The sequence below is a fragment of the Eschrichtius robustus genome, chromosome 15 (assembly GCF_028021215.1).
Source record: "Eschrichtius robustus isolate mEscRob2 chromosome 15, mEscRob2.pri, whole genome shotgun sequence".
NCBI lineage: Eukaryota > Metazoa > Chordata > Mammalia > Artiodactyla > Eschrichtiidae > Eschrichtius > Eschrichtius robustus.
In genome coordinates, this window is record NC_090838.1 from 47,333,537 (window position 1) to 47,352,279 (window position 18,743).

An 18,743-nucleotide genomic window follows, 5' to 3' on the forward strand; every position below is an offset into this window, starting at 1 on the left:
ACTTACATTTTCTAGCAGAGTAACATGACACACAAAGTTATGTCCCAAAGTTCCTAAAAATATTCACAGAACCACTGTGTAATTCTGGACTAACGATGGGGGATTATTTTATACACAAACCTCCGCTATAATGTGATCTTTCTAGTTAAAACAACAGCTAAAGGATCTTGTATACAATTTGAGAAGAATCCATAACATAACTAATTTGTAGGGAGTCACACTTAAGAAGACAGTTCCTGAGAATTTTATATTCATGCAGGTAGAAAAAAATGGTTACAAAATATTGGTATTCCTTTCCCCCCAAAGCAGGCAAACAAAAAAACAAACCAAAAGTGGCTATCTGGTAAAAGTCAGTACAAAGACAGAGAGGAACCATCTGCCTGGCTGACTTAGAAATTAAATTTACTTAAATTTACCTTAAAACATCTAAGGTATAGGAAACAACTTCAGGTGTTCAATACAGAACAAATGTTTGATTCTCCATCAAAAAAGACACATAATATTTTCTTAGCAAAGGAAAAAACTATTAACTGAATATCGAAAATTTTAAAAATATTTCAAAGTACTAAGAATGCACTGTATACACAAAACAATTGTTTAAAAGTAAGACTTTTACTAATAATGCACTGTGCAATAGATGTAATTTCATTCCTCCAGGTGTGAAGTATTTGTTTCTGAGCATCTAAATTTTCATTGACCTTGAAGAAAGTAAGCACTGATGATGCAAGTATAATTAATTTATCTTTTCCTTCAAATTATTTATCTTTTCCTTCAAAAACTTCTGCCATATTCACTTTACACACTCCACACACAAAAAACTGGAAAATAATTTATCTTTTCCTCCAAAAATCTCTACCATGTTCACTTTACACACAGAACACACACAAAAAAACCCTAGAAATAATCCAAATGTCTAACCATAGGTGTCTATCATACATCATACAGTGTTTTAAAAAATGCCCAACTAAATCTACATTAACATGAACAAATCTTCAAAGTAACGTTGAGTGAAAAATGAAAGTTGCAGAGTACATGTAAGAATAGGAAATCAATTGTGTAAAGTTTAAAAACACACAAAAGACTACATATTATTTACGGATACATACATATGCAGAAAAGGTATAAAAGCATGTACAGAAATAATACACATCAACTTCAGAATAGTGGTTACCTATAGGGAGGGTGAAGAATGCATAGAATGAGATGGGTACAAAGGGAGTTTTAATTCTAGCCACAATGTTCAACACTATAAAAAGATTTGAAACAAATATGGTATAATGTTAACATTGTTAAATTTGGTGGTGTTACACAGACACTCATTATATTATTCGCTGTACTTCTCAATTTTGAAATCTTTCATAATAAAAATGAAAACATTCACAGGATAAAGGAAAAGTTGAATCACTGCAGCCATTTCCAGACTAGATAATTAGCACACTAAAACACAACACAGGCTTTCTTTTCCCAAATAAGACAATAAGTATCAACAGAAAACATTGCATAATAGGCAGTGTACACTTTCATGAAATATCCATTGGTTATTATATTAAAAATATACAACAATTAAAGAACAGGATTAAGTGCTTCTACTTCAAAAGCTTTATCTCTGCATGAGTCAAAGGATCCACTTTCACACCACTAACAGGCTTTCCTTGCTTTAAAGAGTACCCCTTTGAATTTTCTTTTATGCCATTTCCTTTAAATGTGACTGAGAATAAAAGGCTTAGTGTACAAGGTATAGAAGATACCTGGCTAACTGCAGTTAAATAAGACTAATGAATACATTGTTTTCCAATATAAACTAACAGTGGCTCAATTCAAAGATAATAAATTACTTCCAGAACAAAAGCTTTCACTTTTCAGTTTGAAACTTTTAACCTGCAAGGGAAATACATATAGCCTGTAATTGTTTATCATCCATGGTTTTTTTTTTTTTTTGTCAGAAAAGCTTTCCCAGCTTTGTCAGATTAATACTTCCCTGATCACAGATGAAGTCTTTCAAATTAAAGATAAACAACTACTTGCCTGCTGTTTCTGATATGCAGTGTTTGGATTTATCTTTGATTCCAAGAGTAGTGATCCTGCAAGTTAAAAAAATAATATTTATAAGTTTCAATTTATAAAACACAGAATAAAACATCAGAATACACATTAAAAAAACAACTTTTTTCTTCCCCCAGCAGGACATCTGAAGTAATCAAATGTATTCCAATTTACATTCTTCTCTCAAGATCTGGGCTTCATATTTAATGTAGAACATATCATCCTAACCCCATATACCCTTTAAAGGAAAAAATTCATCTAAGAACAACATTCAGACCAAGAATATGCAGAGACTAGATGACTTATTATAGTTTTATTGAAAAGAAAAATTTAAGGTCTAAATGACCACCTGAAGCCAAATTTTTTTTTAACAAGGTTATTTTATTGCATTTCCAATTTAACAAATAAAACAAATTACAAAGGACAACAACAGGGATTTAAGTACTTAGTACACAAATACAGAATTGCATTTATCCTTTTCTCCTTAAGAACAAAAAGCAGGACACCTCATGTAAAAATAAATGTCCATGACTACTTAAAAGAAAAAGTGCAAGAGTACAAGATATGTCAAAAATAAACCGAAGACTGCTATTTTTCTTTAATCTGCACATATCAGTTGCTCAAATCCAGCGATCAGATACAGTGAGGAAGGTGTTTTACTTAAGGCTGTACATTTTATAATTTTAAAATATTTCACGTAAGACTCGTACAATAAATCAACGAATACAAGTTTACAGTCTGCTCTGGTGTCCTAACTTGTTTTGGTTGTAAAGTATCCACTTGTTCACAGCACCTTCTACAAAGATAGCCTGGAGGGATCCCACACTGAAGGTGTATGTGCTTGTGCGTGCGTGTATCGTGGCAACAGTCTGCAATAACCCCAGGAAATAGGTGCATTTTGGTTTACCCCAGCACCTGTCGACTGTGGCAACCGGGGCTAGTTAGGAAAATCAGTTAAAAAAAAAAAAAAAAAAGACAGAAAGTTAAGTTTCACTAAACCTTTTGTACCAGGCATATAATGGGATAAGAAAATAAAGGGGGACGGGAAGGGTCAGTTCCCTAGAACGAGATCACTACCTTGTTTCTCACGACTTCCTCTCTTCTCTCTCACACTCTTCCCCCCACCTCTTTAAGAGGCGAGACTGGAGAGGAAGGGGTCAAAGGTTTAATAAGGAGAGGAGGCGGGGGAACAGAGAATCGGCGTCCGACTGAAGATAAATCCCGACAAAGTAGTTTGTCTTCACCGTACTGAAGTGCAGACAGAAAACCAATGCGCTGTCCCAAGCGGTGGCAGTAACAGTACTCGGCCCAGGGCCTAAACCCCAAGGCTGTGCCCAAACCGGAGGCATGGTCCCCTATCCTACGGTTCCAATAACCTTACCGTCGGACTCTGCCCGAACCAGCAGCGACATTCCCTTGAGCTCCTCCACATAGGTGGAGGAGACGTGCCCGGTGCCTCGGTCGTCCCATTGCCGGTCTTCGTTCAGGGTATAGACCTTCACTCGCCGCCGCGTATCCGACATGGTGGCTGCTGTCCCCACAGCTCCAGCCGCCGCCTCCTTGCTCACCTCGTCCGCGCCCCTCACTCTAGAGAGACGGTAGCGGCGGTGGCAGCAGCGGCGGCGGCGGCGGCTCCGGAGAGGCCCGAGTTCACCATGGCTCCCAAGGTTCAGCCGCGGGAAGGGGCAATAAGAACCACTGAGACCTTTCCGCCCGGAGTCCCGGTTACCTCTCACTTCACCCCCGCACACACCCACCCTCCCCACCCTTTGCCCCCCAGAGCTCGCTCGCTCTCTCGCCGCCGCCGCCGCAGTAACTACTACAGATCCGCCATCTTGTAACCCGATTCTCTCTGCCTTTCTCTTCCTCCTCCAGCAAGCTCACACGGGCTGTCCTAGCAGGGGCTACGGCGGCCGACGAGTCCAACATGAGGCGCCTCCGTTTCTGCACGCACGGTGTTCTCGCGAGGCGGGGTACTGGACTGAGGTGGGTGGGTCTAAGTGCGACTTCCTCCTATCTCGGCCCCGCCTACTGCCATGGGCTCTCGGTTGGGTGGGCGGTCCCTGCGAGCTCCTTGTCTCAGCTGGTGCCGCGAGAGTCCTCTCTGGACAGGCGGCGGGCGCGGAGTCATGGATTCGGCTTCGTGCGGATTGTTGGCTTCACCCGGCGTGTGACGAGCCGTGGGATTCAGCTCTGTGGAAAACACAAAGCAAGCCTGGGAGGTACGCATCCTTGGACGGGACTCACCCTGAGCAAAAGGGAAGCAAATGTGCTCGCACTCCTTAATGGAAGCTCACCCTTTCAGCCTGTGAGAGAAAAACAGTTTAAACCTCTTTCTGTGAAGAGGTTAGCCCTTTAATGCGACCCGAAACCCCCTGAAACTCGCTATGGAGTCTGTTACAGTTAAGCATCTCCTCAGGAAGTGTCCTGTGCATCTCCAGGAGACTGTAACATTGTACACAAGTGTATCGTTAGGCTTTTGGTGGCTGGCCATTGAAAAGCATACTTTCCGCTTCATGAAAATAGTGTCCTTCCCGTGTTTGTAACGTCGGAAAATAAGTCTTCAGATAAGTTTAGGGAAGTGGCGGAGAGCTACTTTCCTAACACATCGAAGAGCACTGTTTCGATATTTTTGAGTTTCTCTTGCTGACATTTCTCGCGTTCTCTCTCGGGAGGTCTTATGCACTGAATAAGCGAGGGAGGAATTCTCTTGGCGTTCACGTTGTCAAACATCACATTAAGTGTCAAACATTGCGTGGTGGATACAAACCATGCACTGGCCCCCTGTTCGTTTTGGGTAGAATCCTTTTGTTCGTTTTTAAAGACAGTCTCAGCTTGTGCCGCCAGCTTTTTACAACCCATTAGTCTGAAAGGTGAAAGTCAGGCGAGATGCACACGTTTTACCCTGCAGCGCATCTTGGGAGTTGTAGTCATTCCTTATCAATGGTGTTGTCAGAACGTGCTTATGTTTTGGCCAGATCTTGTGGGTACACCCTTCCGCGGTACAATAAAACGTGAGACGTCTTACACAGAGCAGGCGCCTGATAAAAATTAAATTCTCGTTTCAACATCTGGATACATAGGATTTTTTAAAGTCTAAATATACTTGGATTAAATAGTTATAATCTACGTGGCAATAGAGCCCGTTAATTGCTGTGATTGATGTGGACGAAATGCATTTTGAGCCCAGAGAAAATAACATTTCTGCCTCGGGTCAGAGAAGGCTTCACACAGATGACTTTTGAGGCACACTCAGATAACTTTTGGGCCTGATGTTAGAGGATCCCTGAGTGGGAGTTTGGCTTGAAAGGTGTTCAAGGCTGTGGGGACCAGGTGAACAAAGTCAAAATATGTTACTGGCCTAAAAAAATGTATAAGTTATGTATTAAGTTAAAGGAATGAGAACTGCACAGAAGTCACTTTGACACCATACATGTTAAAAGTTTACTGTTCTACAAATAAGATCTAACTCTGGAAAAAATGGAAATAACTGGAGTCATTTCCTGTATTTATTCATTCATTCAGCAAATATTTATTGAGCATATACTATGTGCTAGACATTGTTCTATACAGTGAATAAATAGAAAAAGTCCTTCTTTCATGGAGCTTACATTCTAGTGCAGGAAGACAGTAAACAAATCTATGCCAGGTACTGATAAATGTTATGACCAAAAAAAAAACAAAACAAAATAGAGTAGCAGAAGGTTAGAGTGAGTATGGGAAGGGTAATGGTGTCTATTGAGGGGAGGCAGTCTGCCATGCATTTCCCTAGGGGAAGGGAGAGCCAGAAAGCAGTAACTGCAAGTACAAAGGCCTTGAGGCTGTAGCATGCTGAATGAGTGAGAGGGATAGCAAGGAAACCAGTATGATTGGAGTGGAGTGAGAAAGGGGGGAAGTGGTGGGAAATAAGGTTGGGAGTGAGGGAGAGGCTGTCTTGAAGGGCCTTGGGTTTTGTTTGAATGAGTTGCAAATCCATTGGAGAGTTTTGAACTAAGGAGTGGAATGATCTGAACAGTGTTTCAAAGCATCCCTTCCACCTTCCCTCTAGTACCCCTTTTGCTATACTCCCCAATATCTGAAATAAGGGAACAGAGTTAAACCCTTAGCACTCATCTCTGCCCCTTGCTGGATCCTCAGGCACAGGTTTTTGTTTTTAGGGATTCTCTCTTTCTTCCGCAACAGGCCGATCTCTAACATTTGTAAGGTCCAGGACAAGCACACAAATGGAAGAGCATATACCATATGTCTAAAGATTTAAAAATTTTAAATCAAGCTATTAAATAAAATATATTTTCTTTTCCTACCTTTGGTATACCCTGAGAAATATATTTTCATATGGCCTGGAAACCAGATTCCAGATTCAAATCTAGAATTCTTGAACTCCTCAGAGTTCCAGAGTCTCCCTTTGGCTTCTGAAGTCCTTAGCCTGCCTTCTCTTCTCACACCTCAGCTCTGCCTGCACTTAGACAGCCCTCATGTGCACACAGAGGGTACCCCAGCCTTTTGTCCAAGCTCTGTCTATGTCTACTCTCCCTGAATGTAGTCACCCTTTGGCCACTCCTCAGGAGGACAGAATTTGGGAAGAGGACTGTGCAGACCCTGGGAGCAGGCTTGGCCTTTTGGGGCAGGGAATTCCAGGGTGCCCAGAGCATGGTCTAGAAAGGGAAGAGTGGGTTCCAAGTGGACACATCCCTTGGTTTCATGGACTTCTCATCCCATGGAGAGAAACATAGACAGAGGGCCAGAGCAGGATTCTCCAAGACACACTGAGGGCAGTAATGCACTGCAACAATGTGTATTCCCCAGCAAAGGTTTTCTTCAGGCAAGTTCCACTCCAAGGGTTGAGATAGATTTCTATATCTGTATATGTAACATTTATACCTACCACCTTTTTTTTTAAACACAAATAATGGAATACCGTACATACTGTTGTACTAATGTACCCTAGTTTATTTAAACCATTTTTTTCTCTATATACGTCATTTCCAATAGTTCGTAATTTCAAACAATAAATGATTGTACAGAAGTTTTTTTATGTGTGCCAATATATGCGTAGGTTAAATTCCTAGATCAGGGTTTTACAATTTTGGCACCACTGACATTTTGGGCTGGATAATTCTTTGTTTTGAGAGGCTGTCCTGTGCATTACAGGATGATTAGCAGCATTCCTGGCTTCTACCCACCAGATGCCAGTAGTATTGCACCCCATCCTCCTGTTGTAATAATCAAAATTATCTCCGATCATTGCCAAATGTCGCTTGAGGGCACATTACACTTTTTAATTCTTGAGGATTAAAAAATATAGTAATCTCTACAGAGTAAACTGGGTTCTCAGTCTTATTGACTCATGTCCTTGAGATGTAAGGCTTTCTGTTTTTACCCTTCCTAATTCTGTTCGATGATTTTGTGAAAAACTTTTATGAAAGTTTTTTTGCTATATTCATTCATTTTTTTCCTTGAGGTGATTAATCTTTAAGGCCTTCCCCATTTAAATAAGTCATCAAAACTGATAACCTACATCCTCTTCAGCTACATTCCTATTTCTTTTCCCCTTTTCAGCCAAACTGTTCAAGGACTAAAGTTGTTTATACTCCCTACATTTCCTCACCTCACCACTCACTCCTTAATTGAACCTATCTATTCTGGTTTCTATCACCCAGCCCTCACCAAAAAGCTCTTGGTAAACTCACTAAAGACATCTTTGTTGATAATGCCAATGGACATTTTTCAACCCATTTTACTTGATCTAAGTTAAAACTGACACTTATTTGTCTGAACTTCCTTCTTTCCAGTCATCTCATGATGACTCCTGCTTTATCCTTCAGATGTCACCACAATTATCACTTATGTAGAAGAGCCTTCCCTGACTTCCTGGACTAGGTCAAATCCCCTTGGAACCAAAAAACCCAATTCACATAGATTTAAATGATAAGACAATTTATTGGCTCTTGTGAATAGAAAGTCTGAAGATAAGATGAACCTCAGGGTTGATTTAATTGAGTGACTCAAGAGTATCAGTGAGAACTTGATTTTCTTCTGCCTCTCAATTCTACTTTCTGCTCTGCCAAATCCATCCTAAGGCTGATTCCTTTTGTATCTTAAGATGGTAGCGAAGATCTCCCAAGGCTACATAGTTCTTCACCCACATCAAAAGAGAGTTTCTTCACATATCCCCAGTTGCACTGTGATTATACTAACTTAGGTCACATGCCCACTCCTGAACCTAGAGTTTTGTGGTCTAGGGAATGTCATGTACTGGACTGGCTGAGGCAAATCAGGGCCCATGCTTGTAGTTGCCGGTGGGGTTAGTCCTACCCAAATCCCATGTATGTTACACTATGTGATATGGGTAAAATAGATGCTAGGAAGACAACTAGAGTATTCATTTTATCTTCCTATTACACACTTATAGCACCATGCACCCCTCCATTGTAGCATGTCATACTTGTAGCTTTATTTGTATGAGTTTTTATTAATAACTGTCTCCACATGTAGATGAAAAATTTTCATGAGCCCAGGGAGTACGTTTTTCTCACCATTGCATCTCTGGTACCTAGCATCCCATTCTTCTGAGGTGGTAGGTGGCAGTGTTGCAAGGGCGTGTATGGGTATGAGTGTGTGTGTGTATGTGTGTGTGTGTAGGGATGGTAGTCATTTGGTTATGTGGGTTTGGGAAGTGGAGTCAGGCATATAGCCCCTCTCTGTATAGACTTTTACCTTGCCCTCAAATTCTCACCCCTGATCCTTTGATTTTTTTTTTTTTTTTGTGGAGATAATTTGTTCTCTTTTCTTATCTGATCACCTCTGGGGTCATATAGATTGTGACTTCCTCTGTTCTGCTAAATTTACCACTGCTCTTCTATTTGCTTGTCATGCAACCAACATTTATTAAAATATCTTGTCTGCTATTGTCTCTATTGTTTGCCCTTTGCACTCTACTTTTTAAAAAAATTATTTAACTGTGTTGTTAATTTTCCATGTTTAACCAAGGTATTCTGTCATGTTTTTATGGCTTTTTAATGTTTAGTTCTCTAATCCACTTGAAATTTTTTGTATATATGAAGTAGGATGTCAATTTAAAATTTTTCCTCCCAATGGAGAGCCAACTGTTAACATCATTTATAGATGAAATAATTTGAAATGCTATTTAAATCATATTCTTTATTAAATTCACAGGCACACACACACATATACACACATATATCTAGATTTGAGTCTGAATTCACTATTCTTTTTCCATTGTTTTATTTGGCCAACTCGAGTATGACAGTTAATTGCTATAGTTTTATAGTTTGTTTTGATTTTTGGTTGGTGTGGTGGCCTTAAAGTGCACCACTCTGATCTCCTTAAAGAGAACCTACTCTGGGGAACATAGTTATCTGACAGCAAGCTGCCTTTTGGGCTCCACCATTATGTTTGTGCCACAAATACCTCCAGCTGCTCCCAGCCAGTGACTCAGCACAGCAGGGATATAAAACTTGTCCTCTCTTGTCCAAAGCAGAACTCCTCTAATGGCAACTCTGGCTTGGGGAACTTAACAGCCAGGATGAGACTTTCTTGGAAATACACTAGTCAGAAGCTCCACCCAGTATTTCCTTCCCTTCCTCCTTTTGCAGAGGTCAGACTTGCACTATGGTCTGCAGGCTCTTCCTGTCAATTCCTGAGCCCACCTATTTTATCCATCACAGACATTTCCCCCAATTAATATCTTGCATGTCTGATCCCTTCTAGGCATCTGCTTCTCTGAGGACCAGAACTGACGTAGGTGATACAGGGAGTGATGTCAGAAATCAGACAGTAAGATGGGGTTTGGGGAATGGTTTACTCAGTCCCTGGCACGAGGTGGCCATTTGACTGCTGATTTCACAGGTAGTGACCTAGGAAAACATCCTAGAAGGGGTGAATGCTGTTGCCTATTCAACAGTTCAGGATTTGAAAGATATGGGAGAAACAACGCTTATGAGGAGAGCAGAGGTGGCCAATTAAGTTGTACTACTCCCTTGCAGAGGGCTAATGAATTGAGGGCACTTAATGCACAGTTAAAAACTACATTTGGGAGCCAGGGGGGCTCTTTGGTCTTCATAAAGAGGCCCTTATTCCCTGCAGTGGAAAAACAGATATGGGATTTGACAGTTACAGAGCTCTAAAGATATTTGAATGCTCAGTGCAGGGAGGTTTGCTATGCAGCTAGGGCCCTGGTTGGGAAAGCCTGAAGCTTTGAAACATGGGATGGGTGCCTGTGAGTATTTTGGCTCTGTAGATATCTCTGGATCCTCAGGGACTGCAGAAGTGGCTTATAACTCCTAGTAAGAGATAACACTTCCCCCTTGCAGAAAGACCTCCTCCATAGTTGCTCCCATTTCTTCTCCTAGCTGAGAGGCTATGGTAACTAGGGTTAAATCTGGTTGCAATATGCCTGGGGATTGCTTTGCCTGATAAGGAAGGAGATTACGCACCGAAGGAACTGAAATAATATGCTAGCATGTACTAGCAGGAGCTGGAGGAGTACACTTGGGATTGGATTTTTAGGGTGCTTGATCAAGGGGGCTGGAGGTTAAGACTGAATAATCAAGACTTCATTGACTTTGGGACTGAAGATTTAACCCTGGTCAGGACCACAGGGGATGGGGCAAACTCATTGCTGGTGTAGCTCCTTGAAGCCCGGAAAAAGTGAGAGAAGTGGAAATGAGCTCATACCATGGCAACGTTTGACCGCTATTTTGGCAAACATAGGTGGGCACTGCTCGCTTATTAGTTCTAACTAATTGTTTTATAACAATTTAAAGTGTTTTTTAGATGATCATCTGCAAATGTTTCTGTTCTCCACCTCTTTTTAATCTCATCACACTGATTAGGACCTTAGAACACTGATGAGAGTAATAGTGGTGATTCTTGTTTTGTTCCTGACTTTAATGGCAACATCTTCAGTGTTGTATACATGTTCTTAATTTCTGATAGATACCACTTGCCAAGTTAAGGACGTTTCCTAATATTCTAAATTCTCTAGGAAGTGTACATCGAATTCTATAAATTGACTCTTTCGCATCTGGTTATTATATGGTTTTTCTCTATAATTCATTATAGAGATTATATGCTTACCCATTCTTGCATTCCTATAGAACTACTTGGTCCTAATAGCTATTGCCAATATTTTATTAAGATAATTTGTTAAGATAATCTGTTTTCATAAATGATAATGGCCTACATAGTTTTATACTTTTTAAAAAAAATCATCTCTTCTAATTTATGAGTCCTTGACAATTGCATTAAATTTTATAGTCAATATCAAAACTATAGCCAACTACGCAGTTTTGGTTTTCATGAGACATTGGGTATTCTTCAGTGTTTCCCAACACATGCAGGATGAAGTTCAGAGTCCTAAGTCTAATACTCGAAACCCCTCTACAATCTGACCTCTATTTACTGTCTTCTTTATCCACTGATAAAACTGTTCCACTCCATAGGCAGCCTTTCCCTTTATAATCATCCTTTAAAGCCCAGCTCAAATATCACCTCTCCATAATGAAGTCCTATTCAAATTCCACTTCTTAGAAACTTTCACTTTTTCTTCTAGTTAGAATTAACCTATTCTTTTCCTATCTTTTTATGACTTTTTTAAAACCTTTACTAGACTGCTCATCAGTCTGGCTTTCATAAATTGACTCTATATTAGAGTATATATGTCTCAGAAAGAAACAAACTATTCCATCGTTTAGTACTGTACTCATAATAGGTAGTTTTAATTACCTTTAAATTAATTTTGTAAATTTCAGACTTATTTTGAAACTTGTTGCAGTGATTTGAGATATGCTTGAGATGGTAAAACTGGAGTTGTTTTAATTATCTCTGCAAAAGTCACTTACGCCCCAACTGCTTTCTAGGATATTCAGGTGAATATCCAACCAATATGTTGGTTGGTGACTTCATACTCATATTTAATAAGTCAGACATCTTTCTCTTCAAAACTATTTTGCCCCCCCAGGTTTACTATTCATGTCACAGATCGTACTGTCTTCACAGTGCTCAGGCTGAAATCCTCAGTCCTAACTGCTTCTTTTTCTTCCCCCCAACTATGTCCCCTTCTGAGTTAATCTAAGTCTATCCATTTTCTTTTTACATTTGTTTTGCAGTATGTTGGTATTGGCTCAGTCCATTTTTTCTGAACATTCTCCCTTCCCAAGGAGTGAGCCCTTGAGAATTCTCTGACTAGCTGCTTGCACCAAGTTTAGGGTTACCAGATTTAGCAAACAAACATACAGGTTATCTAGTTAAATCTGAATTTCAAATAAACAAGGAATATTTTTTTAAAAATATAAGTATATCCCAAATATTGCATGGGCCATAGTACACTGAACATTTGTTTACCTGAAATTCCAGTTTCACTTAGCATTGTTATTTTATCTGGCAATCCTAATCGGGTTTGACACCTTTCTCAAGCTGAGCCTACTGTTTTCTCCTCCAGAAGTTGAACTCAGAGAGAAGTAACTTCCTGTGGGATAGCCATCTTCTGTCCCATGATATGAAAATACGTTTGCATAGAAGAAAAAAGCTGTTATATGGAAAGCAGCACAAATGAGAGGCCATGAGACTCCATAGGTAGGGAGAACTGTCTTAGTTCCTGATAACTTGACAGTCCTGGTTCAAGTCCGCCATAGGGAGTGTGACTTGCCTTCTGTGAAATAAATTCATGGCCCTGTGATAAAATTCCCCTTTGCTTTAGCTTAACTTAGATTGGTTTCTGTCCCTTGATACCAAGACACATTCTCTTTTCCATTTATGCTGCCTACCACTCTTAGTCTCTGATGAGCCTGAATTTTGTAAAAGCTTCTTAAACTTTTACACGACCTCGGTATCTTCTGTCTTCCTACAAATAACCAGGCATATTCTTGCCAGATTAAATGCTTTAAAAATATCACCTTGCACTGGCTATCTCGTTTTATATTCTTTAATAAAATTTGCTTTCTAATTCTGGTGAAGAACAGGCACAAGACTAAGGAGTACAAGACTGTGAAACTGGTTTACAGAAGGGAAAGGCTGCTGTATATTCTAGACATACAGTACCAATAAAGTTGTTAGTCTCCTTATCTGTAATTTTCTTTCCCAAATAGCTGCATATCTTCCTCAACTTCATTCAGGTCTCTGCTCAAATGTCACCTACTCAGAGGTGCTATTCTGGATCATTTTATCTAATATAGTACCTTTTTTTTTCTTTTTAAATCACTCTATCCCCTTACCCATTTGTTTTTCTTTAAAGAACCTACCACTATCTGAGATGTTGTATACTTATTGTTTCCATCCACTAGAATGTGAGCATTGGAACTTTATCTGTTTTGTTTACTGATGCATCTGCTGTACACATTATAGTACCTGGCACATAGTAAGTGTTGAATAAATGAATGCCATGCTTGGCTGAACTGAAGTGAGAACGATACTGATGTTACATCTAGAAATTCAAGATATTCTATAAGAGAAGAAAAAATGTATTAAAAAACTGTAATTTATGGGCAGGGAGACGTCAATAGCAAAGGTTATAAAGGAAAAAGTCTTTAAGTACCTATATTGCACTAACTACCCAAATGGGAACTCAATTTGATTTGAGTCATTATAATTTAGAGATCTTAGCATATGATAGCCATCATAGAAAGCCTTTTTTGGAAAACAGGGAAAACTACCAAGATGTGAATGTGAAAAATAAGAGAAGTCCAGATATAAAGTGTATGCTCTTGGTTTAAGTGGAAATGAGACCCTTTTCGGGGTTTGTAGTTAGTGACTTGTATTTTCACTTTGTGGCACTACTGGTCTCTAGAGTTTAAGAACTAGCTTTATTTTTCCATATTATTAGCAGCTGGGAGTCTTTCTGAAAAATAAAATCTAAAACTCAAGAAAAACATAAATTACAATTTTGAAATTGTACCAGTAAGGGTTATGTCTTAAACAGAAGACAAAGTGAGAATAAAATTGTTTTGTCACTATTATAAAATAGAACAATGAAATGTACAAAGCATATAATTTAAATTTAATCTTTCATTTTCAGTTGATCTTCAATAGTTCAGAAAGTATATCAACATTGCCTGTCATGCTATTTTACATACTATACATATACATAATCAATGTTTACTGACTTAAATACCCACATTTAAAAAAATCTTTGGTCAGCTAAATTTTTAGTATTTTCTGAACTAGTTAGCCCTGAGTCAAGAATTTACAAATATTTTATCAGATTTATAAAAGGAAGAAGATTCTAAATTATGACTTCCATGAACCATTTACTTTTTTTGTGGAATTATAATGTGATATATTAAATAATGGGAATGAACATCATCTTACAGCTATTACTAATAATTATATCAATAGCCTCTATACATGGCTGTTTCAAACATTTATTTATTAACTGAAAATCATGATTCCTCCATCCCTTCCACCAAGAACATCCATACATTAGCAACATACACACACAAAATGACCTAGTTCTATATGATGAGTAAATTATTTTTCTGTATTTTCTAAATTTGAAAAATGTATTACCTCATTCTCAACAGGATCCCATTTATAATATTTACTCCACTATGTTTATGGTTTTGTGACCAATTTGAAAGGTGGTATATCATTAAAAGCAGATCAAATTAGCTCCCTCAGCTCCTTACTATATCTGGTAACTGTACTAAAGAAACAGGCACTGGTTTTGAATATGGTAAGTTTCAGTTTGTGAAACAGTTGTGGGTAAGTAAAGCTATTATGCAGAAGTAAGCCATAAGATGGCTAAGAGTAAACTGTCACTACTGTATAGGAAGAAGAAAAATATGTAGGAAGAAATCATAGCAGCAAATGTGACCTATTATTTCTAAATTTTTCAGATATTTCAAAAGTACAGGATTTAAAGGGTAGTCTTTTCTAAGACGTATAAATGATTTGCTTTTAATAATAAATATGTATTGATTTATAATGTAAGTAAGAGTAATATAGGTAATTCGGAATTAAAAAATGGAACACGTAAAGTGAGCAATTTAATACAAATTAGAATATATTTATATTATATATAAATCTACACATTAGAAGATACTACTGAAATTTTGCTATACAGAATATCACTCTAGAATTCTTAAAAAAAAAAAAGTCACCAGGAAGAATTAAATGATGACTATGAAATAGATTCTCCCATTACAATACTGCTTCTGTCATTTAAAGTTTTGACAACAGTTGTAGCCGGAGACTGGAGCACTTTACGAGAAAGCCTCATTCTTCCATCAGCTGGATCACGTCCAAAGTATTTCACCTGTGTTAAAGAAACAAATATACTTTAAAAGTTACAGCACATTGACTGATACCCAAATTATTGGGTTGGCCAAAAAGTTCGTTCGGGGTTTTCCCTGAAATGTTAATTTAAATTTACATGGTCCAAATAAAGCAATGATTAATGTTTTCACTTGTTTACTGAAATCATAGCTCAGTGCTAACTGGAGGTATATGCTAATAAATATAATTTGGTTAAGTAATGATTATAAAAAAAGAAAAGATGGGATTTAGTTGCCCAATTATAATCTTCTGTTAGACTTATCTGTGCCTTACTCTTATAAGAATAAGAGGTGTTTTGTTTTTTTTTTTTCTGTTTTTTTTTTTTTTTTTAATAAGAGGTTCTCATCTGAACCTAGATAAGGGCTTCCTGAGCCTAAGTATGCTACCAACTATATAGGATTATGCTTAGGTCACTCACTGTAACACTCAAAGGACCATCTATCACACTGGAGGTTATTTGGCTTGAACACAGACATTGAAAGTCAGGGGGAAATGTGGTTGTCTTTTTACATCAGAAGGGACTTAAAAACTATCTTATGCAGAGATTATGTTTTAGTTCTTATCTTTCTCTAGAGGCTACTTGAACAGTGGGACTACAGATTGGGAATAAACCAGAAGTCTTAGTCACTCAGGTCATGGGTATCAGGAACAACTGGAACAGAATGTGGTGCAGCCAAAAAAAAACCAGACTGTCAACCACTTCTTTCATCTACTCATACAGGACTATTAAAAAGGTCAATTTTGTTATCAAAATTCTAGAACTGACATCATGGCTTTCATCAAACTCAAAAACTTTTAGCCTCAAGCAGTATAGAAGCAATTAAAGTCTCAACTCCTCAAATACCTTACCTTATCAAGAGTAAGGCTAAAGAGTTACCTTATCAAGTTTCTTATATCCTGTCTCCAAATCACTGACTCTGCATAGCCATCCCTGACCGGCTCATGTATTTTTAAAAGCTCTAAAGGGGACTACTGTCCTAACTAACCCTAAGCTCCTTGAGGGAAAGAATTGCATCTAAATCCCTAATGAGTCTGTTTTAAGCAACCCTAAAGTTAAAAAAGAAGCACAGCATATAAATAATATAAATCACACATGTTGATTTGATTCTTTCAGCTTATCTGATGAAACAAATAATTGAAACTTCAAGTATAATTTACAACTTTAAGGCTAAAAGGTTGAATACAAGTACCTGAATTTCTTGGCCAACTTCTAATCCTAAAGCAGTGGGATGTTTAATCTGAAAGAGAACATGTTAATCTATTAGTTGTCATGCATAATTACCTACTATCCATGGTAGTACACATTTTTTTTCCAAGTGGAAAACAGCTTTATTGGTTTTTCTGATTATAAAATCTGTTAATTATAAAGATTTAAAATAATACAGAAGTATTCAGATGATAGTAAAAATCATCCAAAACCCCTCTGCTTGTAGATAACTAATGGTAACACTCCAATGAGTATCCCTTCAAATAGCTATTTAGTGTGTGTCTTGCATTTATAAAAATGGACCTTACTGAGCTTGTTGTTTTATAATACACAGATTTTTATTCAATAACATGTTGAGATCTTTTCATATTAATAAATGAAGCATTATAATTGAATATTCAAATTACATTATTTGTTTAACCAATCCCCTAAAGATGGTCATTTAATTTGTTTTAAATTCCAGTGTTGCAAATGTTAATAATCAGTGAATCTAGGTGAAAGGTATATGGGTGTTCGGTCTATTATTTTTTCAACTTTTCTGTAGGTTTAAAAAGTTTCAAAATAAAAAGTTGAGGGAAAATAAACTGCAGTGTTGCAATTATTATATATTCATATAGTCTATCCTCTCAGAACAAAGTCTGAGAGGAACTTTGTGGTGGAACTTCTAGGTCCAAAGGTACTTGTATATTTACCAAACACTCTCCAAAAAGTTTGCCCCACTTTACATTCCTATCAACTATCAACAGTGTATGACAGTGTCCATTTTTTCTCTACACTCTTATTTATGCACATTGGGAATTTTCAACTATCTGAAAAGTTGAAAAATGGTAACTTGGCTTTATTTGCAGTTTAAAAAATTGCTGTTGATACTGAATATCTTGGTTGGCTTAAAAAAAAAAACAACAGTTTTTCCATGTTCTTTGTTCATTTTCCTATTGATATTCATCTTTCTTACTGACCTACACAAGCCCTTTGTATATGATGCCTCTGTCATATAAGCATTTTTTCCCCTAAGTTGCTGCTTGTCTTTCAAACTTATTGTAGTTTTGCCATAATTTAAAAAAATCATGGGGTCAAATTTTATCACTTTATTTACATTTTTGGCTTTGATATCATGCTGAGAAAGATTTTCCCCAGTCCCAAGATCATTAAATATGCATATTTTCTTCTAGTGTCCTTCCTCAACCCTCACCCCTCCCGATGCCCAGATTTTCTTTTTCTGCCCTCACTGCCTTAAAAAGAAAAGTTTTCTTTTTTATATTTAGCTCCTTGATCCAAATGGGATTTCGGTATAAAAAGAGGAAATATCCTGTTTTATGATAACTAGCTGTACCAATATCATTTATTGAATAATCCTTGTTTCTTCACTGACTAAAAATGCAACTTTTAGTATGTATTATATTCTTATGTATATAACTGGATTTATTTCTGGTCTCTATTTTCTTTTGTCTATTTCTGGGCCAGTAATACTGTTTCATCCTGTATTACTTTATAATATTTGGTAAAACAGACCTATTATTTCTCTGCCCCCATAGTATTCTTGAATGGTTTCATAATGGTCTTCCAAATGTATAGACTACAACAAAGACTAAGAACATCCTAAGAATTATCTTTCCATGAATGACTGGTCAGGAAAATTGGGAAAACAGGGCGGTAACTAGATATTTTTACTAACTGCTATGTGTTAACCCTAGAGGCTAGTCTACCTTAAAACACTCAAGAATGTTTCTATTCCATCATGGAAAGAGAAATATTATCTGGTAAACAGTGTAAAACAGCAGTATCTCTGTCTTTTTGGTTTTGTTTTTGTATTTAGGCTAGTAGTGGACAAAATGTGCAATCCTCATCAACCTAGGTAATTTCACTATGGTTATTTTAAGGCAGTTTTAAAAATAATCAACTATGCCTTTCTTGTTTTTACCTTTCGTTGATCAAGTTGTGTGTTATGAAGTAGTACTGCAGTCATATTTGGATATAGTTTAACCATTACTCCAGTGTCTCTATGAAAAGGCAAAAAGCCTGGTTAGAACGATAAGTTACTCTATTATCTACTGATAATTAAACTGTGATTATGTTTTCATAGGAGAACAAAGTAAAAAAACACATAAAAACCCCTCTCCAGTATATGTTTTTGTAACTATAAAAAGTATCTAAGAGGGATACTTATTTTTCCAATTGAAAATACACTTTATATTTAAAT

General features: G+C 37.5%; 2 protein-coding genes and 1 long non-coding RNA gene across 5 annotated transcripts in view; 1 reads left to right on the plus strand and 2 right to left on the minus strand.

Moving 5' to 3' along the window:
- Positions 1-3,802, minus strand: part of PPP4R3B (protein phosphatase 4 regulatory subunit 3B) — a 67,498-nt gene extending 63,696 nt beyond the window's left edge. The window contains exons 1-2 of the mRNA XM_068565128.1: positions 3,425-3,802; positions 2,026-2,081 (exon numbers count right to left, since the gene is read on the minus strand). Of these exons, the coding sequence (XP_068421229.1) occupies positions 2,026-2,081; positions 3,425-3,566 (198 nt within the window). The 5' untranslated portion in view covers positions 3,567-3,802. The remainder of the gene's footprint in view (positions 1-2,025; positions 2,082-3,424) is intronic.
- A 304-nt stretch (positions 3,803-4,106) lies between these two features.
- Positions 4,107-18,743, plus strand: part of LOC137777790 (uncharacterized) — a 203,621-nt gene continuing 188,984 nt past the window's right edge. For all 3 annotated transcript variants that reach the window (XR_011076625.1, XR_011076624.1, XR_011076626.1), the window contains exon 1: positions 4,107-4,265. This is a non-coding gene — a long non-coding RNA (uncharacterized lncRNA). The remainder of the gene's footprint in view (positions 4,266-18,743) is intronic.
- Positions 14,098-18,743, minus strand: part of PNPT1 (polyribonucleotide nucleotidyltransferase 1) — a 41,820-nt gene continuing 37,174 nt past the window's right edge. The window contains exons 26-28 of the mRNA XM_068564721.1: positions 18,465-18,543; positions 16,527-16,574; positions 14,098-15,316 (exon numbers count right to left, since the gene is read on the minus strand). Coding sequence (XP_068420822.1) covers positions 15,182-15,316; positions 16,527-16,574; positions 18,465-18,543 — 262 coding nt within the window. The 3' untranslated portion in view covers positions 14,098-15,181. The remainder of the gene's footprint in view (positions 15,317-16,526; positions 16,575-18,464; positions 18,544-18,743) is intronic.